This window comes from Tauraco erythrolophus, chromosome 16 (genome assembly GCF_009769465.1).
Source record: "Tauraco erythrolophus isolate bTauEry1 chromosome 16, bTauEry1.pri, whole genome shotgun sequence".
Taxonomy (NCBI): domain Eukaryota; kingdom Metazoa; phylum Chordata; class Aves; order Musophagiformes; family Musophagidae; genus Tauraco; species Tauraco erythrolophus.
This window is the reverse complement of record NC_141480.1, coordinates 257,525-280,606: the sequence shown is the minus strand read 5'-3', so window position 1 is coordinate 280,606 and position 23,082 is coordinate 257,525. Positions and strand designations below refer to the sequence as shown.

At 42.8% G+C, this 23,082-nt stretch overlaps 1 protein-coding gene across 2 annotated transcripts in view; it reads right to left on the bottom strand.

The window, feature by feature from the left end:
• JAKMIP2 (janus kinase and microtubule interacting protein 2) overlaps positions 1-22,679 on the bottom strand; it is a 29,916-nt gene extending 7,237 nt beyond the window's left edge. The window contains exons 1-14 of one of the 2 annotated variants that reach the window (XM_009988242.2): positions 22,551-22,679; positions 17,324-17,821; positions 15,884-16,093; positions 14,863-14,961; positions 14,167-14,313; positions 12,222-12,362; positions 11,226-11,282; positions 9,233-9,352; positions 8,630-8,758; positions 5,637-5,720; positions 5,275-5,337; positions 3,577-3,675; positions 1,242-1,340; positions 852-905 (exon numbers count right to left, since the gene is read on the bottom strand). In XM_009988242.2, the coding sequence (XP_009986544.1) occupies positions 852-905; positions 1,242-1,340; positions 3,577-3,675; positions 5,275-5,337; positions 5,637-5,720; positions 8,630-8,758; positions 9,233-9,352; positions 11,226-11,282; positions 12,222-12,362; positions 14,167-14,313; positions 14,863-14,961; positions 15,884-16,093; positions 17,324-17,821; positions 22,551-22,679 (1,929 nt within the window). The remainder of the gene's footprint in view (positions 1-851; positions 906-1,241; positions 1,341-3,576; positions 3,676-5,274; positions 5,338-5,636; positions 5,721-8,629; positions 8,759-9,232; positions 9,353-11,225; positions 11,283-12,221; positions 12,363-14,166; positions 14,314-14,862; positions 14,962-15,883; positions 16,094-17,323; positions 17,822-22,550) is intronic. The other variant, XM_009988243.1, reaches the window with a different exon arrangement.
• Positions 22,680-23,082: the final 403 nt, after the last annotated feature.

Genomic DNA, 23,082 nt, shown 5'->3' with positions numbered 1-23,082 from the left:
AGAAAGGGAAGGAAGAAGAAAATAAGCAGCAGTTTCCTGCGTGAATAAAGATAATCCAGGCTACAGGCTAGGTCTACAGTTTTCAGAGGATCCCTGTAGTATTCTATTCCCATCAAAACTTTCAAAATCTGTTAACATATTAACAAGAACACTGCTTTTACCTTTCTGCATGATAGGAACTATATGTTTCCATTTCATTACATCTTATTAGAAATGTAAACTAAAATTTATCTGTCCAGTTATCTGTCTTCATGCTATTTTTACAAAGCCGGAATTTCCAAAGCTTTTGTAAAAATAATGCTGATTTACACCAGCATGTGAATAGGCAATCATGATCCTTCATTTTTATTTTGTATACACTTTCTTAAAACATATCTAATGTTGGCCAGAGGTACAGGATGATCTCTTTTACTTGGATGACTAAAGCAGGCAGCAATATCCACTTAGAAAGCCACAGGGCATTTGCTAATTCTTGCCTATTTATCAAACTGTGTGCAGAGGAATCCTAGTCCTCATGAAGATGTGGCTGGCTCAGACGGCCAAACTAATTTACATGCTTTCCTGAATGACTGGAGTGCAGTCAGGTCCAGTTCCAAGTATCAGTGGCATTTGGACATTCTCCCCAGTCTGCTAAACCAGATGTTAAAACGGCTACTTCATTACTAGTTCTCTGACTATTGAAATCTCACAAATCCTTAACTTATGGAAATAAACACTCCTTAAATGAATTGTTCTGACATTACATAATTTAAGAAATATCTTAGAAAATAGTCATGGCAATTATAGATTCCACTTACTCTATTGTACAAAACGCAGCTTGTAAAGGGAAAACATCTCCCACTTTAACTTACCCCATTATCACCTAGGATGTCTAACTGCTTTATAAGATCTGGGATGCTGACATCCTGCAAAGAGAGAATAAGGTAAAGGCATGGCATGCACGTTTTATCATGGCTGCAATATTTGTTCCTCCTACGAATCATACTGAAATCAACCATTCTGTTTTATCCTATAGAAGTCCATCACACACTGATTTCAGTTGCCTTTGAGCCAGGTTTTATCATTATGGTGAAAATTATGAGTCTAATTCAATTGCGTCAGTCATCACACACTCTTACATTAGACTGAGTCTAAAAGCTTAAAGTTTAGTGGAGTTATTAACGGAGATGAATGTAACGGGTCATGTGGGCAGCATCCACCACTCCTGCCGTTAGAAGTGCTGCCTTATAAAACTGACCTACCTTAACCCCTTCCTTCATGCAGTAGATCTGTAGAGCACTCACACCATCTGCGAATGGGTGAATCTGGAGATTAAATGGTGGGGACCGTCTCTCTCTTTCCTGAAAATAAATTGAAAAGATGCCAGAGAACACGTTAGAATGAAGGAGATGCACACAGAACTCATTAAATGCCATAGGTACTGTTCATATCATGCTTCACAAGGCCAAGCTCTTCATTTTACAAGTCAAAGAAAGAAACATTTAGACTTATTCTGAAGAACAGTGTGCCAAGTGGGACAGGATCCTAAACCCCAGCTAATTATTTTACAGGAGATTATTTATTTGATGAGTTATGTCAGTTTGCAAATTGTCTGCAGAAAGGCTGTCACCTGGCTAAGATTCAAGTGATTTGCTTAATAAAGTGTTGAACAACTATATATTGTTGTAAACACTCCCTTTAGAAACAGGTGTTTGACTGAAGACTACTAGGATACTCAGATTACACATTTGCTCATCCTGGTATGTTCTATGTTCTAGTATCTGCGGAAAGTAGTAAGTTCAAAAAAGTTGATCAACTTAGCTATGTATAAACCTTCATTGCATAAAATCTACAAATATTTGCCTAGTTTTAAAGGACCAAAGACAAAAATAAAAATTTGAAGATGTTATTTCTCATCCCTTTCAGGTACTCAGGCAAGCACATAAGTGAGGATCAAATTTCACTTTCAAATACATCTTTAGTTTATGAACATGTAATTCACTCCATCAGTCCAGCTCCATGCCATATGGAAACACAGCTGTCAGGTAAAACTGTATGAAAGATCTATAAATAAGGGACAAATCTGTCTCAGCACTGATTCCTGAGAGCCAGGAAAGGCTCCATGTTACCTACAAGCCCTGAACGACAAGTATATAAGGCCTTGAGCGGCAACGGAAAAGAACACTGAGAAATACACCAGCCTGTACTGGAGAAAAGACCAGGTGGAAGTTTTTGTTGGTTGGTGCTTATAACAGGAATCTGTAAGTAGGAGCAGTCTGGGAAGAGGGAGATTGAGGTCCAACTCAGTCTTCTGGCTGCCTGCAGAGGCTTCTAGAGCTCCTCCATGAATCTCTGGTGTTGCCTACGTTCTCACCTAACGCAGGCCACGAGGAAAGCTGTTCAGGGGGAAATGTTTCCAGTGTCTGCAAAAGTGACAGTGCTTGCAAGTGGGCAGATAGGTTGTCACTACTCATTGTGCTACGGCCTACGGTCTCCACACACAAATTAGGACAACTCCAGCCAAGCACTACACGCACGGAGGCAGGCACTGTTGACTTCTGACACATGCCAGCATTGGCAAGAACGATGATAAAGGCTGTAGGAGCAAGACCACATTCACCTGTAGAAAACGCCTCCTATCTCCACCACAGTGGCAGGAAACTGAGATACACAGAGACTAAACCTAAACGTGCCTCAGGAATCAATAGCACGGAAGCTGTTGCAAACCCTTGTCCAAGGAGCCTGCGTTCCTTGAGCACCTTGGCTCTGTACCCTAACTGTCCTGAGGTGCTCACAGCAGGGTGGCAGCACCAACACCTCCAGCCTCAAGCACAGCCCAGCCCACACCAGCAGCCCCAGAGATCCACAGACATCCCCCAGTAGAGCCGGAGCACCCTGCGGGCTGTCACAGGGCTGGCCGCAGCATCCTCTGCCGCAGGAGCTGACGTTCACATTTCTCCTCTGCAATGAAGAGTGCTCTAATTGCCCAGCACAGACTGGTTTGGGTAGGGGAGCCCCCACTCTCCTCTCACAGACAAGTCCCCACAGAGAAAAGAATTCAAGATTCGCTGCGTCAGAGGGGACAAGGTGCAACCCTTTTATCCCCGTTGGAATGGTACTGGATGACAACAGCCCTGGGCCTGATACTTTGTCTTATAACTCTTTATGCCACTTCATCGATCATTATTGAATTAAACTTCAAACCGTCCAGTCCTTCAAGCGCAGGGCTAGAGAGGTGCACTTCTCCTCACAACAACACTCTCGATAAAACTTGAACCCCTGTGTCATCACCCTTGCTGAAAGAGGGAAAAAGAACAAAGCCAGTGGTGTTTCCAGATTGGCAGCAAGATTTTCATAGGGGGAAACTGGCCTTTGAAGAGGGAACTGTACCTGCGTTTCTGACTTCTTAGAACACTCTACTCTTCACCTATTAGAGATAAAAGTACGCTACAGATCACAATTGAAAACGCTGGGCTTGTTTGTTACTCTGTTATATCACTGCAATGCTGGTGTAAACATTTGATTAAAGTTGGTGTCCTGTGCAAGTGCACTAGTTTAATTTGCTACCAGCTCTACTGCAATGAGCTTATCCGTCACCTCCAGTTCAAGGTTGCGGAACTCCAGCAGCTCATTCTGGTCCCGGGCATCCTGCAGCTCCTGTTGCAGACGGTTGTTTTCTGCTTCCAGTTTCTCTATCTAATAGAAATACGTAAATTCAGGATCTGTGTGACTGTTACAAGAAACATTGAACATTTGGTGAGTAGTAGTTCAGGTAGCATAGGCAGTGTAAAATCCAAACTCTAACGGTGATTCACTACTTGCTATTTTACCTCAGTGAGTCTTTAGTTTACAGGTGAATTTCTGCTCATCAGCATCCTAAACATCATAAAATGCTTAGGCTGGAGGTTTTCCTAAACCAATCCAACCGTAGTGAAGGTCAGCAGGGAAGTTAACTCCACAGAGGTGTCAAGTTAGCAGTTACATTAGTCAACATTAGCTATGAAAGACACTGCTCTCATGGTAAAGCACTGGAATAGATTGTCTGGGGAGGGATGTGGAGACACCATTGTTAGAGGACTCTGCGAACAGGTTGGATATATTTCTATCAGGAAGGACACAGAAACAGCTGCACCTGCCTTGGAGAAGAGCTTGGGCTAGATCAGAGATTCTCGATGTGTAGTACATGAAGCACAGATGGCATGTAGGGAGAGCTGTCTTTGTGGAGGCAGTTACCTGAGCAGTTGTCCCATCCCATGCATCCCATCCCATGCAAGTGCTTGTGTGAACTGCATGGTAATCATCTCCACATGAGTAGTTCTGTCAATTCGCAGACAGATTTAAATACCACCTATTGGCCAATTGTCTATAGCTTGTTTGTTGTGGACAACTCCACCACTAGCTCCTCAGCCTGCTGTCTTACGCAAGTCTCCATCCAGCGCCAGGACATGTATTTTGCAGTCAAGTTGTCTGAGTAGGTCCCAGACAACGACAGCTAGCAAGCATGGTAAGACTGAGGTCAAACGAGCCCTCATGGGTCAGTTTGCCTGGGTGGGGAAGGATGGTACAGGGTGGGAGACTTGTTAGATGTGTTTATGGAAGGGGAGAAACACAGGCTAAGAAACCTCATCTGGAGAGTTGAAAGAAGACAGGAGACCTATTGCTGTGAGTTATGGCCTCTTGCTGATGGCAGTCATATATATGGCCACTGCTGTTACTGTTGGTGATATGCAAGCAATGTTCGGGTTTTTCATATCCTTATATTCCGTGATTAAATATATATACGCACACAAACAGATGCTATTCCTAAATGTACCGGGGGACTGAGTGGTACAAGTTCCACTGAACATAGGGATGACTTTTAAGTCCTTAAAAATATACAGAATACACAGGGACTAGGAGTATGAAAGGGTCCTTGTGTTAAAGGGTGACTGCATTTCTACCGTAGTTCCACACCCAGAAGCTAAGCTCAAAACATCCTGCCAGTGCAGCAGCAGACTTTTCAGTGAAATGCTACTGGAACACAAAGGTCTGCGACTCAGAGACAGAAAGATGAGTGAAACTTTAAGCTCTCAGGCTGGAGCTTACTAGCAGACCTGGTGCATCAGCAACTGGCAGCAACAACAGTGCTTAAGCAGAGCCGGAGACGGCTTGTCTTTCCATATGTTATCCTGTCCATATTAATCTACGCTGTTCTATCCTTATACTATACTTACAAGCACCAGACTGCATGTCCAAAAAGTGTAATACAGGATCCAGATTACCTTCAGAGTGAATAAGCAAAACTTGGGAACATACCTTGTCTAAAAGCTCTTGGTTCCTCTTAATGAAAAGTTGTTTGTCTTCCACCCAGTGCGAGTCCTGTTGGATGAAGCAGTATTATTAGAGAATAATCAAACTCCACGAGTTTGGGAACATCTATTGAAAACTGAAGGCACAATATTCAGGCTTTAAAATCCTACAGGAACAGGCTATCATTTACAGAACAATAACGTATTAGTCTACCAAGCTGTAGCAAGGCTTCTGGACTCGCTAGACCTACCTGTTTACTGAACAGCAACATCACATCTCACAGAAGTCTATACTGAAATTGTGCTAGGTGTTTTGTAAGCAGAGCAGGTAAGACCTAAAATAGGAAAATAAATTACACAAGTGCTTACCTGCCCCTTCTGTGCCAAAGTTTTTTCCAGATCTTCTATTTTGGCTTTATATCTCTGGACTTCAGCTTGGAGCTGCTCCTGAGCCTGTTGAAGTCAGGCATAGAATTAAACAGTAACAAAACCAGCAATGTGACTGATATTAAAAGGATACCAAACAGAGCAGAGTCTGGGTTTATGCTGTTGCTTCCGCCGAGTAAGTGTTACAAAGATTCTGGCTCAGCAATGTTTTGTGCCATCCCTAATATTGGCAAACAGATGACACAGAGGAACAGGGAGGGTATCGGGACTGGTGCTGTTTAACATCTTTGTGAGTGACATGGCCAGTGGGATTGAGTGCACTCTCAGCGTTTGCTGATGGCACCAAGCTGTGTGGTGTGGTCAACACGCTGGAGGGAAGGGATGCCATCCAGAGCAACCTTGACAGGCTCAAGAGGTGGGCCCACGCGAACCTCATGAAATTTAACAAAGCCAAGTGCAAGGTCCTGCATATGGGTCGAGACAATCCCAAGCATGGATACAGGATGCACAGAGAATGGCTTGAGAGCAGCCCTGAGGAGAAGGACTTGGGAGTGCTGGTTGATGAGAAGCTCCACAGGACCCAGCAATGTACGCTCACAGCCCGGAAAGCCAACCATATCCTGGCATGCATCCAAAGAAGCATTGCCAGCAGGTCCAGAGAAGGGATTCTGCCCCTCTGCTCTGCTCTCATGAGACCCCACCTGCAGTGCTGCGTTCAGCTCTAGGGCCCCCAACAGAAGAAGGACATGAAGGTGTTGGAGCAAGTCTGGAGGAGGGCCATGAAGATGATCGGAGGGCTGGAGCATCTCTGCTATGCAGACAGGCTGAGAGAGTTGGGGCTGTTCAGCCTGGAGAAGAGAAGGCTCCGGGGAGACCATAGAGCAGCCTTCAGTACCTGAAAGGGGCCTACAGGAAAGCTGGAGAGGGACTTTTTACAGGGGCATGTAGTGACAGGACAAGGGGCCATGACTTTAAACTGAAAGAGGGAAGATTTCAATTAGATCTAAGGAAGAAATTCTTCACTTTGAGAGCGGTGAAACACTGGAACAGGTTGCCCAGACAAGTTGTAGATGCCCCATTCCTGGAAATGTTCAAGGCCAGGTTGGATGAGGCTTTGAGCAATCTGATCTAGTGGAAGGTGTCTCTGCCCACGGCAGGGAGGTTGAACTAGATCATCTTTAAGGTCCCTTCCAACCCAAACCATTCTATGATTCTATGATTTTATTAGAGGGGCAACATATTTAGCCTTGAAAGGTTTACTGTAGACTACATCCGTGCTAGGTTTATGTAAGGGGGTTTTGGTGGCAGGGGAGGGGCTGCAGAGATAGCCCCTGTAAGGAGATGTGAGAAGCTTCCCAAGCTCGAAAACCAGTCAGACCTGTCTCTGGCCAAGTCAGATGTGCCTCAACCCAGGGCCGAGCCAATCAGCGGCTCCAGAAGAGGACAAAGGAACCCAAGCCAGGTGGGACCTGCAGTGAAGAGAGGGGAGAGGCAGGGGGCAGAGGGCTGGCCCCTCAGCCTCCTGGGTGGGTGGCTACCCACACTGAGGCATCGCCACTTGGCTGGAGATGATCACAGCAGCGTGGCTTGGAGAGCTCCAAAGTGCCCCACTCTCAGGGTGCCTGCTGGGCAGAGTTCATCCCGTCGGGACTGCTGAGGTTTGTCTGGCCTGGCATGGCTGCAGCAGAGAGAGGACTGAGCTCTGAGAGAAACAGCTAGGCAGACATTAAGGTCAGTGAAGATGGAGTGGGAGGAGGCATGCCGGAGCCGAGATTCCCCTGCAGCCAGTGTGAGACAGCAGGCCACCCCTCTGCGGCCCATGAGAGAAACAGTGGAGCAGAGATCCACCTGCAGCCTGTGGAGAACTCCATGCCAGAGCAGGGATGCCTGCACCTAAGGGAGTTCTTAGAGGATTGTCTCTGTGGGAAGGACCTTCCATGCTGCTGGAGACTGATGGTGAAGCACAGATGCATCTGCAGTCCATGAGAAGGGACTCCACGCCGGAGTGGATGGCTGCACCCTAAGAAGCTGCGACTCTGTGGGAAAAGCTCGCACTGGAGCAATCTGATGGACAAAGATTGCATCCTGTAAGAATGATTCACGTTGGAGAAGTTCGTGGACTATTTCCCATGAGGAGGGGGCCCCACATTTCAGCAGGGAAAGAGTGTAAGGAGTCCTCCCTCTTTAAAGAAGGCACAGCAGAAACAGCATGTGATGAACTGACATGCAACTCCCACTCCCTGGTCCCCCTGCACTGCTGGAGGGGAGGAGGCAGAGCCAGGAAGAACGGAGGGGTGGGCGAAGGTGGTTTTAAGATCTGGTTTTGTTTATTGTTACCCTCTCTGAATGAACTGATAACGAATTAAATTGATTTGTCCCCAGGCTAAGTCTGTTTTGCCCAGGGCTATGGTTGGTGGGTGATCCCTCCCAGTTCTTATCTCAATCCTCAAGCCTTTCATTACATTTTTCTCCTCTCCACCCCACCAAGGAGGAAGAGTAAGTGAGCAGCTGTGTGGTAGTTTAGCTGCCAGCTGGGCTAAACCACAACAGCATCACATTCAAATTTGAATGTAATTCGCATGCCTGCCAGAAACATTCAGGTAAACATTCCTAAAGCTGGTGCAATATGTGCCTTCGTGAAAACCCACAGGCCTCCATTTACCTCCAAAACTCAACCTCTTCACACCTGAGCAAAAGATCAGAAAACCCTTGTCATTCTGTGCCAAACTGCAGAATTGCCTGCTTTGGCATCCCCTCCTAACTGCAGAGTTTTCAGGTTCAGGTAGGGTACAGCCTCTTGTAAACTGAGTGATTGTGTCCATTCTTAACTGTCAGTCTCTTTAAATGTACTCAGCGAATGAGTGAAACATATCTCTGTTGTACGGACGTTGTAACTCCATTCCCTTGTGTGTCACTTCGAGGAGTTGCATGTCCTGATAGGAAGAAAACGCTTTTACCCTCAGACAAATACTGACCTTGGCTTCTCTTTCGGCATCTATGATGCCCCCTGTCTGCTCCTGCAGTAATGCATACGCTCTCTGCAGGGCCTGGTACTCCTTTGTCAGCTGTCGAAACCGCAGCTCTGATTCTTCCGCTGCCAAACTCTGACGGATGAGAAAGGAAATGTCTAAGCATCAGACAGTAGAGCACTGCCAAAGCAAAGAATGCAAGTCTGATTTGTTAAGCACAATAGTTGATTTACAGGTCTCGATTCAAGCAGCCTTTTTTGGTGAGCTTGCTGTGATATGAAGTAATAAGAATATTGAATTTATACAGCTTTTATACGTCTTCAGGCTAAAAGAAATGTGATAGGTTCATTTTCTTGAAGGAGGAGAGGAAAAAAAATCATCTCAGATCGCAATGAAGTCATATCTGTAGAGTCTATTGACTAGACTTTAAAAGAGCCTCTCAGCATTTCAGTGTATCAGTAACCAAAATCAAGGCCAAACTTAATGAAGAATTTATCACTCAATAGGCACTATAAAAACTTAAGTGTTTTTGAGAGCCTGGCTACTTGTTTTGGAAGTCAAAGTCTCTTGAAAAATCTGTCCTTGCCTACAGAAAGAGTCAGATCTTACCTCATCCAAATCATCATCCGGGGTTGCTGGTGTTCTGTCTGTTCTATATGAGGCCACAGAGGATGTTTCAGAGTCCATGGAATCATCATCGTACCCAAAAACTGTATCCACTACATGCCTCTGAAGAAGGGAAAACATGATTTTTGAATCTCTTTGGAAATAGGTAGCATGATTTTCTCATGGCGGGGAAAGGTTAGTTCAAAATCACATGGCTAGTTATTTAAAAAAGGCAAGACATGAAAAAAGAGCAATGGGCTACTCCTGCAATTACCATCTCCAAACAAACCCAAAGGGATCCATATTGAAGATTAGGTCTTGCACTGGTGGAAAATGAGTTTGCTGATTAATTTTTCTAAGCTGAGGACCTGGCTCAGTCTAAAACTTGGAAAACATAATGGGAGCAGCAACATGCTAAAGGAAAAGTCTCTGCTCTTGCAGGAAGGCAGAATCTTTTGTTAACCCCAAAGCTGTTCAGAAGACATCTATCAACATGCAGACTGGTGTGCAAACACCATAAAGAGCTGGAAACGTGGGCAGAATAGGGAACCCTCCTTCACTCACAGACACTGCTGATATTTTTAATACCTCAGTGCTTCTCTCACTGATATTGCTGTTGGAGCAACTGAGTGAAAGCCATGCTAATACAAAATCTGCATGAAGGAACTTTTACCTCACACTTACTATCGTACTTACGCACAGTAAGCACACGCTCACGCACAGTACCATCGTAACTGCCACACGTTGTAGGAGATTGCTCACACCACAGTTTGGTTGTATGTCTGACACCTCACTATCTCCAACCTCAATAACTGAATTATATCAAATGAAAACTGTCAGTCATATCCTACGAAGGTACAGAGGCTTAACCATGCAGGCTTGGTTTCAGGGTACAGATCTGAGCATTTAAATACTCGGCTTATGAATAATTCTGCAGCCACACTGATCGACCAGCATTTAAGATGCACTTCTGCTGTGCAACATTTTTCACTTTTGCTGACAGGTTACAGCCTTCTAAACCTGGAATTTGACTCCCATAAAAAACATGGACCAAAGATGTTAATAACCTTGTGCATACGTTATCATTTTTGTTCCTTGTTTTTCCAAGTCAAGACAACAGTCATATGCTCCCATGTTATAACCTCTGGCTTAGAAATAAAGTTGACTGATGAAAATACTTTTTAGACCTTGTCTCCCACTCTCTGTCCACTGTGCATTGCTTCAAAACCCATATAGAAACAGTGTGCTGACACATCTTGGATTTTCTGGTCTGAAATTCTCTGTTTGTAGGAAAGTGTTGCATTACCTTCACAGAACATGGTTGACATACTAAAGGCATGTTCTAGGAGGACAAAGAGCAACCAAGATCTGTTTCCTACGCAGTATTTCTGCTTTCTGGAGGTGGGATGCAGCTGTTGCAAAGTCATTCTTCACATCTAGCTGATAAAGGAGCTATTTGAATCACTGACTACTCAGCTCTAAAACTGTTGTAAATTATACCAGCTTTGGACTTGACCCAGTTCAAGGTAATACAAGGGGTAGCCAAAGGCCTGTGGAACTGAGCAGGAGAGAATGACACAGTTTCTCAGGCAGAAACTTCCTCTTGAAGATGCACAAGGATTTTGTTTTAGCCCATATGTGCTGTGAAAAATAGATAGCAGAAGAGAGATAGGAAGGTCTCTGGAAATGTAAACACATCTTAGCATAACAGACCTTGAGACCAATATTTATAGAAGCCAGATGGAAGGAAGATCATTACTATTTCAGAGCGGGTGGGAACGCTTCATTTTACTGAAAATAAAATAGCTACGCACCCTTAACTGAATTTCAAAATGGGCTTAAAAAGCTCTCCCACAGTCACTAAGGTGTTTATAAACCAAATCACTAAAGGAGATTGTTACAATCCACAAAGCTCTCTTTAATCAGATTGCTAAAGTGTGTCTTCCTACAGAGTCTACTAGTATTTTTGTAAGATGAAAACATTTTTTCCTCTTACCTTAATTGGCTTTGAGCTTCTTTTATGCTTTCTGCGACGAATGAGTTTCTCCCTGTCCTGGAAAATAAGATTAAAAAGTTACTCTCTCCTCTTGTTTGCAGCTGTAGAAGGCCAAACCTACAGAGGAAATAAATAATTTTGCTTCCACTGACTCCCTGTTCATACATTCAAACAGGAATCTGATTCTAGGTGGAAGGAAGGATTCATATCCCAAACCTGCATGTGTGTCAGCTGAAAACCACTTGAAGAAGGGAAGACGGGATATCTGAAAAAAAAGAACCACCTTACTGTGCAGTTGCCTTGACAGGCTGTGAAATGACAGGTGCTGATGGGTTTCCTGCTAAAATCACTGGGAGGCCTGTTGCAGCAGGCTGGCTCGGGCTTTGTATGAGTGGGCCTCTGCCTTCCCTGCAGACGAGATGCTGCCTCTGTCTCAGTCATTAAACGACGGTAGTGTTGATCTTACCACTCCTAGCAATGTCTCAGCAGAGGCTACAGCCTGTTTTGGAGTCTCTTTCTCCTCTCCCTCAACATCGCAATGCAAAGTCAGGTGAAAAAGAGACGGTCAGTATTAAATGACAGAAGAGCTAGTGAACCACTGTCTAGCAGCACACGCTTTTCCAGCACATGATACCACACTGTGTGCCTGCCTCTTGTTAAGGAAACTTCAACAGTAGCTTAGTTATAATGGTAAACAGCTTGGCACAGCCCTGCCTTGTGAACATATAGATATCTTCCCAGGGTCTATGGTTCTTAGTCTGTGTTCCTTTCTAGAGCTTGAATCACACAGAAGAGTTATGCTTTTGAGTTGTAGGGGCTGATGCCTCACTAGAAATTCAGTTAAACTGCACCCATGTGCACCTACACCAAAAAATGTGCAGGTGTTAAAAGTAAGATAAGATATTAACCCTCAGACCTCTAGTTGTAAGAAGAAATACTATCAGTGGTGAACTGTACACAGGAATCATTCTTTACTTCCTTGTGCTCTGGACATACCCTTGTTAATTCATCAATTATGTTCTGTTGTTCTATGACCTGAAGCTTTAAGAATTCAGTTTCTTGCTCCTCATTAGCCTGATCCAGGTCATTGAGAGATCTTAATTTCTTTAGAGGAGGATGTGACGTCATTTTTTCTCTCTGTGGTAAGAAAAAGAAAAAGAGAAAATAAGATCTAGCAATTGAAAGACAAAAATATGACCTTTCAGTTAAAAATTAGATATTGTCTTTCATTTAAGCTGTACAGCCCATGTAGCTTCAGATATATCATTTTTAGAACTTTATTAATACCCATTAGTACTTCTTAACCACAAAGCAACACAGCAAGGCTGAGTTCTTCAACCAGAAAAACAAAGCTTTATCTATTTAGTTACTGTGTGGCAATATAGCCTCTACAGCAGCCCTTAAAGGTCATATACCATAGCTCATCCTTTGCCACGCACCAAGATGCCCCAACATGTGGCAAATACAGTTGAGCACCTTACCTGTCCAGTGAGTATGCAAACAGTATCTCCTCCCGTGACCCCATGCCCTTGCCGATACTCATCATATGGCCAAACACAGTGAGGAAACGGACATGCTTTAGTCATACGAAAGACATGCATCCAGTCGGAAGAAGAGGAAGGGCAAAAAATGTGGTACCAGATCTATTTTAACTAGAAGTCTACATCCTGCCTGCTCCTGAGCAAATGTGGGAGAGAGATGGCTACAGCCCGTGAGAATTACTCTACCCACCCACAGCTTGCTAACTTCCATAATTTGGGCATCTATACTGCAAAGAGCAGACATCAGGGAGCTAAGTTAGAACATATGTGCTGTGTGCACATACACGCACCAGTGGTGCTGCCCACTGATGTCTAATGCATGCAGATTCCCTCGTTCCTTCTCTTTGCTGTGGGAGAGCCCAACGGGCTGTGACCAGCTGTGATCTGTACTAGCACAGCTGTAGACAAAGAATTCTGACCCGTGACACCTGCAACAAGTTTATCTGTCATCTTAGCATGGGTGAATTGCAGAGTCTTAAAGTGGATTAACCTTGTAACACTAAAGCCTTTTTTCTCTAAGACAAGAAAGTGAATCTGACTGTCTCATCCTAATCAGCAGGAAAGCTGCATCCATTGCAGAACAATCTGCCTGCTCAAGATGAGCACAGTGGCTACTGCAAGCCAGAGACAACACACAGAAACATACTTAGTAGGGGAAGTCTTCTCAGCCTGCCAGTTTACATCTGGCAACCCAAAACTTCCACCGCCTTTATTTTTTATTAATGCCAAAGCAACATTAGTGCATGTGTAGGGACTGGATTCTGACTGATAATCAGGGCAATTCCATTTGAATGATCTACAGAGATAACTGATTTGATCCTGCTTCATATAGCCCTGATATGTGAAATTTATAAACGTAGCCAAATTTGTAACACCACCATTCTCCCTTTCCCACATCCGCCTACCATGCATATGTTTTATGGAAAGATTGTACGAGCTTAGTGGCAGGCCAGAACTCTCCTTTGCCATCATTAGCCCTAACAGGGCATGGACATTCAAAGATCAACATCATGCTGGCTGAAAACATTGCTCTTAACAGCTTGCTTTTTGAGTTCTAGATGCAAAATAGCCCCTGGGATAGGCGTTAATGATACAACTATTGTTTTTTCTCTTCTTTTTTAAAAAACAACTGAAACTCAAAATTCTAATTTTTAGGAGAGTATTAAAGACTGTGATTATGCATTCACTTAAATATATTGCACACGTATGCATAATACACAATGTTACAGTATGTAAGGCTATTATATACAGATTTAAGCATGGCTATATCTTATCTATGGTATTACACACTATACACAACACATTTTCTCTATGTATATACATGCATACACTGTGCAGATGTGGCCACCATAACAGACATAGATCATACAGTAATCCTCATTTTGCTCTTCAGTACCAACCATTTCTATATTTTCTTTAGTGACTGCTTTGAGTTTATCTTCCATGCGCTGCAAAGACTGCATAAGTTCATCGTTTCTCTTCGTGAGGCACTTGTTCTTTTCCAGAAGAGGTTTACATTGTTTCTCAGCTTCTCGGACACGCTTCAACTGGATTGATAACAGCAATTAATAATTGTAAACAATCCAAATAAAAGATATTTTTTCTCCCTCTTTTGTTAGAAGTATTTTTGTTACTTCCCTGTTGGGACTACTGTCCCAGTAAAATGCCAAAGTGATCTAAATCTCAAAGCATAATTCTGTATATCTGTTTCTGAAAGATGGCTTTATCTATGGGAAAGATACTGTTCTCAACTGTTCTCAACCTAGTCAAATACTCAGACTACAGACAATATTTCTTTTACAAGATAAGTATCACCATACACTGCTCTATGTTCAAAAGGTCAAGGAGGGAACATAAGCATTCATATAGAAATCTACAAGCCTCTGCCTCAACTTTTGTTGTGATTTTGTACTCGTATAACTTCAATGAAATTACTGTTTAATTCTAGGATAAAAATCATCCTCAGTTTCCTGAATGGCTAGCCTGATGGATGAAAAAGGCATACTCATGACTGTCTATCATCCTTTGATACTCCTCTCTTTGCCTTTCCCCATGGCTCCTGACCTCCTCCGTTTGACAGCGCAAACTTCACGCACCAGTTCATTTCGTTCATCAACAAGCAACGTGTTCCTATCTTCCAGCTTCCGGATTGTGGCATTCAACTCTGCTATCCTCTTCTGGTTTCTGCGCAAGTCCTGGCAACAACAAAATACAGTTACTGATTCTTTTCAAAATACGTGCTTGGGAGAAGAATCCTCAAAAACCACACACCAGTCAACTTAAGCTGTCATTATCAACAAATCGTATTTATGGATTTTTACAGTATGAATATGCTGGCAAAAATATATATATTTTTGTAAGAAAGTATCTGGTTTGGGGGATACTTTATTGAATATTTTCAGTTTAAAAAAATAAAGAGACAACAACCAAACAGATGTTGATTTTTATGATGAGGAAGAAAAAGCAAAAAGCTAAAAGATTCTAATTTTTATTGCTTTCTCCTATACATTGCTTCTATTTGCTTAGCCACTGTATCAGGTGAAAAAGTAAGGACATCTCTTTCAGTATCATAGAATGGTTTGGGTTGGAAGGGACCTTAGAGACTTCCTTTCTTATTCCTCATTTGTACATGCATAAATATGTGGGTAACCTAACCATTCTATGTATACACACACGTTTGTTGTGTAAACATCATATATTTAGTCACACAACCAGTGAGTTGCACGGCTTGTGAATGACAGCAAGGGCTGCGCGTGTGGAGAATAAGACAGAGGAGGATCTCCCAATAGCCTCCTGGATTCCTGCCCCAGCCTTTTCCATGCCCATCTTCCCAATTCCATTTGTTTTTGAGGATGCATGCTATCCAGGTAGTTACGTTCACAGAATGATTCTTTCAAAGGGGTATTAAGTATTTAAGATATTTTATATTTGTAAAAAGAGCAACTGAAGAAACAGCCTTTTAAGCTTTGTTCCCCTAGCATTCTCTCTGAAGAATCTATGGACATAGCTCCTCTGCAATGAGTAAGAGTGGGGATGTTTTCACAGGGCTTGAGAAAATATTTAAGCAAGAGGAACAGTCGTGTTTCTGTTCTGCAGAGGCCAGTAAAACCTGCGTACAGGGCTGCTGCAGTGCTCTGAACCATCTCCGGCCCTTCCTGGAATCTCTCTCTTGGGACTGCTCATGTTACACTCTGCCTCCTTCACCAAGAAGAGCTGTTCATCCAGAGCTTCCTTCTGCAGCTGCAGCTTCTGCACATAGCCTGTCTGTGTCTCCAGTTCTTTCTCCAAGGAAAATATGATCCTGTCTTTAGCTTTGATCTCGTCCATCTGAATGAGAGAAACACCAGAACAACAATATTACCGTGTAGAGACAACAGCATTTCAGCCTTCTGCAATCTAATAGTACACGATTTACTTAATAGTGGTGTTCACCACTTAAATCTGCTATATCATACTGCATCAGGCTTGTAAAACAATGCACTTTGAGGCTTCAGCCAGAACCGTACGTTGGCATTCACCAGCCTTACACAGAGCGAAGCCCAGGAACTATAAGCATGGTGTGATGTGCTAATGGATAATGGGATTAAGAGTTCAACCTTTCACACTGCATTTTGGCCAGTTATTTATACTAGTGAAAAATAAGCACAGACTTTGACAAACTCAAAAGAGTTTAGCCTAGCTCCTGCTCGTGCAAATGGAGCTACGTTAGCTGAGACAGTAGAAGTTACGGTCCGATTCTCACAAACAGAAGATCTATGCAGACACAGTATTTCTTAAATCTGATTATCATTTGCTGAGTGCAAACTCAAGGCCATTCATTTTATTGTTACTTCATTTCTGTTTAATATCCCAGGACTATCCAAGACAAAAAGAAGTGCCTCTTCTATCACCTCACAGCAACTTTAAGAATGATAGCTGAGAGAAAAATTTTAGATTAAAACTTAGAATAAGATCAGCCCATACAAACCTTGCAACCATGAGAATTGGTATAAAGCTGCTAACATCACAGAGCTCAAGAAGATTTGGTGAGCCAGAATTTGCAAATCACTCTGGCAGAATAAAGGTACTAGTAGCTGGGAACGATATGAATCATTCCCTGAAAACAAAAGTTATATCAATGTTAAATTTTGCCTGAGGCTGCCAAAGATACTTTCTGGTCTTGCAGCTTTCTAAGCTTGCTGAGATCCTCCCAAAAATATTTTTCAAATGAGTCCAGCTACATTCTGATCTTCATTAACTAGATGTCACTCTGATGTAACTTCCTCCACTCCCATAGCAATACAATGGATTTGGAAACCACTTGTGTAAGTAAGAAAAAAGTAATTCTGGCCTTGTTCAAGGTTCTTATTTGAGTAAATAGCCTTCAAAAAGCCTTTTAGCAGTTGCTAAAGATAAAATATGTGGAACATTTACTGCTAAGAAATGACAATGAGAAGTGATCAATACTTCTGCAAATTGAGGTGCATTGCAGAGTTCTGTTATTCATGAAAGCCAAAAGGCAGCAGAGGCAAACTCCCTACAGCGTAAGAGAACACATGCACTGTTTCGGTTACTGACCAGGCGGCGAATATCCCTTTCACTCTCCCATTTGATCTTGGAAATGGCTTCCTGGTGGGACTGATGCTCGCTCCGAAGATCCCCGGCCTTGATCTTATCGGCTTGGATCATATTGTTAAGGGCCTCATCTACCTGCTTTTTGGCAGACTTCAGTTCAGTAATTTCCTGCAGAAGCTTAAGGCGCTCAGAGTCGAACTGTTTTCTGGCCTCTTCCCGAGCCTCGATAGTCAGCGCTGTCCTTACTTTATCACTGCTCCCATCCCGCAGCGCGCACAGCGCTGACTTGAGCCGCTGGATTTCGCTGTCTCGGACTTTCACCATCCGCGTCATCTCCTGCTCATGCTGTTTGATGAGGTTCTCCCTCACGGCCTGCAGCTCCTTCATTTTCTCCTCATGGAGCTTGGCTTTCAGCTCCGTGATCTGCACAGTCTGCTTGCGCTGCTCCACCTCACGGATACGCTTAGTTTCTTGAGTCTTCTCTCTTTCAAGTTTAGCAACCTGTGTTTAGATAAAAGAAAGTCACCTGCTACCAACATAATGTTATCAAAACAAGCCCACCCAGACACACAGCCATGTCAAATTGAGGAAGACCCTGCTGCAGATCCTAGATGACCTTCCACTCTCCTAGAACAAATTATGGGCCAACTCCTGGGGCATTCACATAGATTTCACACTGGCCTTACTCAAGCCAAAACAACCCCATATTCTCCAGGTGTCTTGCCTCACACAGGGACACTACATGTATTTTCAATATTTCCTTAGGAAATAAGACTCTGCGTATACGCGTGCATTTGTCTAATAACTTTTTAACACATCAGTCAAATTCACCAGAAAATTAGAGGGCTCAGAAATCGCAAGGCTCCTACAACCTTCGTGACTATGGGCAGTCAATGAGATGAGAGCAGTGCTTGCCTCTACGTGATCCCAACTGAGGTAAGGTGCAAGTCTGAAAGTCCAGGAAAGACTTCATCTTTTACAGATGTTCTTACCCATACATAGAGCTTTAATGGGCAATTACAGTCACTTCTTAGACACATATCTACAAAAAAGCATGCTTCACTGGTTATTAGGCGTATGGAGCAGCTAGCTTTACTTAAACTATATCCTCTGCTACTCTTCTTTAACAACAGTTTTAAAAGTACTTTGTCCATAGCTTTGGAATCAAAGTCTCAGAGCAAACCACCAGTTCTCAGTACACTTACACTAATACATCTCTAGGTGCAACTTCACACCTCTGAGCAATTCCACAGTATCAACCTGTGCGAACCTACACCAAAGGAAAACAACAAATAAGGAGTGGTTTCAGTTCAAAGCAAACCTGGTAGGTTTGTTATTTGCAGTGAAAAAGAATGGGGTTTCAAAGATGATAGGAACTTCCTTGTTAATTTGTTTTTAAATAAAGACCACAAAAAACAAGGAAGAGTGAGAAAATCTTTCAGAAAAAAAAAAACAGAGGAAAAAAGAATCAATATAAATAAATATAGTAGCAGGTCATCTGAAAGCCCTCCAAGAGACACTGGTGGTCTAGCCCGCAGGCCTAATTGATTACTTGGAGAGGACTGAGTGAAGGTAAGAAGTGCTATTGGCTACATGCAGAGCTGATTGACTTCTCTTCTTTTTCCTCTCATGCTATCCTCATCCTATTTCAGATACACTTTTCCCAAAATAAGCCATTAGAAGAGTTCAAAAGCATACTTTTACTTCAGTTTCCAACACCAAAATCATTCTGACAAGTAACAGACTCTAAAAATGAGAGGCATCTTCCTCAGAAGGCTCCATGGAAAATAAATCTGAAAGATTCTCCTAGAACTCCCTCCACAGGGCTCTAGGATGCACAAAAACTTTTCAAAGCAAAGTATTCAATATACATGGTTTTTTTTAAAGGGAGTCAGCACTTGCAACTGCCACTGACTTCTCTGGAGGACTTCAGAGGCTATTGATGCAATAACTATATGCAATAACACACGTCATACGCAACAAGAAGATTTTGCATCCAGGGACTAAAAAGCAGTCTCTTAATTACATCTGTACAATTCATGCGAGATATTAAAATGTCTTTATTATATAGATCACTTCTGAAAAGAAGGCTGCACATAACCTTAGCCCCCTAAAACCCAAGTCCTTAGAACAAGTTTTTGGTTTGCCTTCAATCCTTTTTCATTCCAGGTTCATCCTTGATTTTGAATACTCATAACTAAAAATGAGCCTGATGCCCTCTTTCTTCCTTGTAACATATCTCTTCCTGTTTATTATAAAGGGGGTTGAATGCACTTCAAAACAAGGTGCAATTAGTGTAAGTGATCCATTCTGGCATGACATAGAAAGATACATCTAAACTTCCAACAAAGTAGTTTGGATATCCACAATGGCATGATGCAGACCCAGGGAAGGCCTGAGGACAACCCTAGCTAAGCTTTGGGATCCCTGGGTTTATGGCTATTAGCTTCCAGGCTGCCTAGTTATTAAACTGGAACACCATCAGATTTTAGGCTGACTTGTAGATGTACCATTCTGATGGGAAGAAAGGGAAAGTGAATGAAGGCCTTGTGGGAAAAAGATTACTACATCTGAAGTGAAAGAAGAGAGACCTGTTCAATAAAAGACCACAATGGCCCAGAGGTTTCTACCTGCTTTGGATTCATTAGTAGAGTGAATTTATTGCTAGTAGAGATGGGAAAAGTCCAAAGATCCTATTTGTTTGACCCCTTCGTGGGATGAACACTTTCTTAAGGCTCCTTCTGACGTTGAGTGTGACTGCCCAGTTTGGCATCCTATTTCTAACCTGATTTTACAGATGAGGTTGTACCAAGATATCCAATCTGAACCTGCTTATGTCTACGGTAAAAGGAGGAAAGAGCTAAAATCTGAATTCCATATTAAAACAAAGTCTGCAATGATGTCTGCTCCTCTCAATTCAAAGTGCAGAACCATTCAGAAGTGTGATCTACTTCCTGAGACTGTAGTTTTTAGTCTCCCACTACTCTATGACGACAATTTCTTTAATACATTGAGCACTTAGCCCGGTTTAGTCATAGGAATGGACCAGAGCACCTATGGATGGGCATCCCAAGAAGTACTGAAGCATGCAAGCAATTTCATGATTTTGTTCATGTCATGCCTCCTTCCTTTCCAGTGTTAGTGAAGCACATTTAAATATATTTCAGATAAGCTTTTCTTGGTTTTGTTTTCAAGACTTTCCTACTCTCCTAACTCTCATTATTTTGGGCCACCCTTGAAGTGGTATCTAGTAACAAAAATCTGCACTGGCAACTTCCATATTGGAATTCCATAGCTGCAGTGATAACAAAAGCAGCAAGACTCAGATATAGCGGAAAGCATTACAGAAGCTCCCTGGGTCATCAGTTTACTGGCAGCCAGCCTGTGGCTCCTTAAGAGAATAACTAAGTCTTGCCTGTGTGCAACACATAAATGCCAAAGCTTGCACAGAAAACAAAAGAATCAAAAAACATTTTTGCTTCCCAAGACTGCCACCAACCATCTATGAAAGCAAAAGATGCAGAATGAGTTTGAAAAAGTGATGATGTCTGCTTTGTTGCAGATTGTAAATCTTGTCTATTTTAAAAGGTTGCAAATTAATGGCTATAAATCTCACTGGTAGGCAAAGGGATCATGCCCCCAGAGATCCTCAGAACATCATATAACACAGAACTGGCTATTCCTGCTTTCATTTAGCTTCTTTTAAATTACACAAACCAACTTGCACTATACTGCCTAATAGTGGCCTGAGACTACCAGTATGATTAATCTTGACATATTGGCATGGACATCTGTCTCTAAACGAAAGAAGTTACCAAAAAGACCTCTTAGAGGCTGAAGGATTTGTGGTTATTCAGGTTTGGAAGCTAGAGGCAAGTCATTTGAGGTTTATTTGCCCAGGATATATGCTTATCTCTGAAGAACTCAAAAAGCCAGGTTGATGGACTTAAATTATATTCCATTTGGAAAAAACAATATATCACTAGGCATCATCCTTTGAAAATGCGGCTTCCACCAGACTGCAGGTGGGGGATGCCTGGCTGAAGGTAGCACTGCCTCCAGTCCACTTCATAAGAATCACCAGGAGCTATTAAACAGATACTTGTTATCTTCACTGCTCATAAAGAACACACGGCTAAACCTGACGACTGCCTTAATCTCACCCATGTTCAGGGAACTTTAGCACTTATCATGTAAGATTTTATTGCACGAAAGCTGTCTTCTGACTGTAAAACACAGATGAATTATGCTTGCTGCTAGAAACATCTCTATAAATGAAGAGAGAGCAACACTGTGGAGAGCAAAAAGTACACTTCTTTGCAAAGACACTTCAGCATCATCTGTGGGAAAATTGATGCTGCTTGCAAGGATTTTAATAGAACGTGGGCAGGGTACGTGCAGAGTAGATGTAAAACAACAGCCAGTATTTTACACTTGGGTAAAACCCAGCCCATCACCTTTTTACACGCTACAAAAGCTGTAGTAGTGCAAAGAGATATTGTGTTTCGCAAGGGCTGCTGTAGCATAGACAACGCAGAGAGCGGAAAGTTCAGCAGAAGATGGAGGCCTGAAGCTGCAGCACACAGCCACCAAGTTGCACCAAGTACATGGGAGGCAGCTCAGACCTTCACAGGTGAGTCTATACTACACAGCCAGGGCTATACCCTGCGTGCGTGATCCTCAGCTGGCTTTAGCCTAACTTTACAGACCTGAGACTGTAACTCGGGCAGATCCTTGGTACCTGAACAAGCTTTAAACGATGCATGCATACCCTATTGCACACAATGCAGTCCGCTGCACTGCAGGTGGATTACAAGGGCTGACATGGAATGTCATGCTATACATTTAAGGCATACTTCACTCAATTTTGAAACAAGGCATGTCTTGCTGAAATATCGGCCATTTAAAAAACAGCAACACTACACAATTTCCAAACACTAAGTGGATAGGATGAAACCTACTAACTGGAATACGGCTAAAGACATTACAAAAGACACATTGCTCTATTTGAGGGCCAGAGGCTTCTTAAACTTGTACCTCAGTAAAAAGGAGTCTTTTAGATGGAAGTAACAGGACATCCACAGTAAAAAACATTGTACACGGGGAAAGAATCAGACCACTGTTCTAGGAAAGAGTTGCGTTGCATCTGTTGATTTCTGTGATACTATTTTTCCATGTGTTTCTCTCCTTCAGCACATACACTATTATTTAAAACCAAACCCTCACTCACCTTAGATTTCTCCTGATGCAGCTCAATTTGAATGTCTGTTAGCTTGGTCCTGAGCTCCTCATTGGCAGCCTGTAGGGCAACAATCAGTGCCTCAGGCTTTTCGCCCTTGCTACGTCCTTTTTTTGACATGGTTTCTTATCAGTGAGTCCACGTGTTTAATTATTTCAAATACGCACTGCCATGTTTTTCTGTTCCTTTCAGTGCCAGTTAGTTCAGCAACTAATGTGTGACATTCCTTAAGGTCCTGGACTCAGCCGCTTTGGAAGGCCTGTGAGAAATAAGACATACTATTATTTGTTAGTGGACACTGCAGCACGACAGCTCACATGGTTACAGAACACAAGAGATAGCTCACTTCTCCAAACACTGCAATCCTTGTCTGAAAACCTGCAAGGGAGGTCCCGGCACAATCAGGCTTCTGTATATAAGTCTGGCGTACTAGTGGAGATTCCATGTACACCCTTTTCCTGTTCTCAGAAAGGGGCACCATGCGATGAACATCGGAGTTTACCATAAGGACTGCTGCTGTTGA